General features: G+C 39.1%; 1 protein-coding gene across 1 annotated transcript in view; it reads right to left on the reverse strand.

Annotated features, from left to right (window-relative positions):
- The window catches only part of LOC138028353 (E3 SUMO-protein ligase RanBP2-like), a 37,639-nt gene that overhangs the window by 18,109 nt on the left and 17,030 nt on the right, over nucleotides 1–2,500 (reverse strand). Inside the window, exons 18-20 of the mRNA XM_068875853.1 lie at nucleotides 2,452–2,500; nucleotides 1,963–2,138; nucleotides 1,586–1,712 (exon numbers count right to left, since the gene is read on the reverse strand). The exon at nucleotides 2,452–2,500 is cut by the window's right edge and continues 52 nt beyond it. Coding sequence (XP_068731954.1) covers nucleotides 1,586–1,712; nucleotides 1,963–2,138; nucleotides 2,452–2,500 — 352 coding nt within the window. The remainder of the gene's footprint in view (nucleotides 1–1,585; nucleotides 1,713–1,962; nucleotides 2,139–2,451) is intronic.

The raw sequence follows: 2,500 nt of genomic DNA on the forward strand, positions 1-2,500 counted from the left end.
TTAATGATTAGTCAGTTGAGATGGCTGATAATAAATGGTAGGCCCCCAACCCCACCCCCTTTGTCGAGAAAATTTTGAAATGCAGGGTCTCACAAATGCCATTTCCATCGTTTTCAAGAGGTATTTCCCACCAGAAAGACAATCACAATCACAATCGAGAGCTCTTCCTGTGCCTGCTAGGGTTACAGAAGCCCAAATACTATTGTAAGCCTTTTCCTGGAATTTGTAGAATACGGTATAAACGAGAGAGATTTTTATTTAGTTCTCTGACATCTGAGGACAAGCTAGGAAATCTCACTGAAAACTACCTCATAGAATGAGAAATTGCAATTTGTTTAGTATTAGAAATCATCCTCCGATTCTGCGCCAAAGACTGAATCAATGTCTGAACTGCATTCGGTCAGGTTAAAAATGTGATAAACATCTTCCATGTTCTGCTCCTCAGCCATTTCCTCCTCGGTGTGCAATTCTACTTCCTCATCTTCAACTGTGTCCTCAAAAAAACGACACTTTTGGCAAACCTTGTGGTTGACATGTTAAAATTAAACACTTACCTTTTGGCGTCCTAGAAACAACGGTGAAAAAATTATCCAGCAAACCTTGTCTTCTCTTTGCAGCCATATTGGCTTTTTCAGTCACGCGCAATGTCACACTAAAATGTTATGTAACGGCAGAAAGGAGTCCTGGTAACTACTCAGCACGCGGAGCGGACTTTGTGATGTATTAAGAAACCTATTTTGTCATTACTTTTCTTGGAAGAAAAGCCTGCAATTCGGAAATAAGATACTTTACTTTTCACATTTCTACCAAGGAAATGAATATGCTGGTCAGACTTGTTCGGTATCTAAACTTTTGGTGTCATTTCGTCAGTGAACTAGCCGGCGATTTTCGTCAGAGTAGCCGGCGATTGTCGCCGGCTGCCGGCTACTAATGCCAGCCCTGTGCTCTGCTACTGTAGAGTACGTACATGTATTTGCATAGCAAGCCAGTACAAAGTGCAAGCCCATTTTTGACATAGTAAATGACATTTTCAACAATCAGGTTTCTCTTTTCTTGTTAACATTTTCTTGTAATCATAAATAGCACCATCCCTGAATATGGAACATATCTGAGTTGTCAAAAATTGAAGACTCCAGTGCTTATCCAGTACAGATTAGATCTGCATTATGACCTGGACAAAACCGTGACAAATGCACAAATGATTTCAAGCGCTGCTGTCTATACGATAAGCCACAACAGATGTTTAATTCTCCAAGGACAGAATCACTGAGCTAGCTCTTGATCCTAAACAGTTCTACAAAACCATAAAATAATCGCTATAAGCCTGATAAGCTTATTTAGCACAGACCATTATGGAACTTAAGCATGCAACATTTTGTAGATGTGGATGGCAACTGGCAGTGAACATTTTGCACGCCAGGACAGCAGTGTCTCCCAGGTTTTAAACTACTGTAATCATCTCTAATGGAGAAAAGATACTTGGCAGTGGTTGTGTGATGACAATAATATTTAAAAGAGAAAACAGCTCACTTCGGGTTGCAGTAGGCATCTCAAAAATACTACCTTATGTCTAATGGGTGCTAACCTTTGATCCAAAGGTGTTTCCAAGGTACATGAGAAGCTGAACCTGTAATCCATGCCTTTCTCCTAAGGCACGGATTTTTTCCATCCCAAGCTGAACAGTGTGGTGTATCTTGCCAGAGTCATGCACACTAATAATAGCAACAAAAACATCAATAGTCTTATCAATACTGTCATAATGGCAGCTGTAATGTAAGCAACAGTCACTGTGGTACAATAACCATTTATAGTGATTGGGGGGAGGGGGGTTTTAAAGCAACACAGTAAGTTAAAAACACACCTCCTGCTTCAGCACAAAACTTAACATACATGTACAAAATATATGCCTTACATGTAACTCTCTTAAATATTGTATTTGACTGCATTAATTTTAATAGGTACCTGAATTTTCCTGTATACAAGTTGTATGCAGCAATCCACCACTCAGCCTGGACAGGCAAACTAAGAGAGGGGCAGAGTGGCAGGGGAAGAACTTGTGGCTCATAATCTTCATAAAAAATGTCTCTGTCTTCAAGAACTCTTTTAGCTGTAGTCCTTACAACTGCGTATACAAATGCCTACAAGAGAAACAAACATATATAACTGTTCAAAAGAAGGGTCATCCCCATCTCCTTTAAAACAAGATTCATGTTACATTTGCATGTGTGGAATTCACAAAGACTTTGTGTCCTTCTAACCCTAGACCAGAAAGGTAACCAAAGAGTAATAAAAAGATCTTTGCAATGGATCATATTATGCAAGTTACGTAAATTACGTAAATAATTATTGAACATGGCTATAAAAATGACAGTAAGTTGCTGAGTGGTATGTATTAGCCTCAAGATCAAGCAATGACAAAGAAACACCAACGTTTGCAACATAATAAACTACCTCCATGTCTCTCAAGCATAACATGTTAGAAGAGATGTGCTTTTCAATA

The sequence above is a fragment of the Montipora capricornis genome, chromosome 13 (genome assembly GCF_036669925.1).
Source record: "Montipora capricornis isolate CH-2021 chromosome 13, ASM3666992v2, whole genome shotgun sequence".
NCBI lineage: Eukaryota > Metazoa > Cnidaria > Anthozoa > Scleractinia > Acroporidae > Montipora > Montipora capricornis.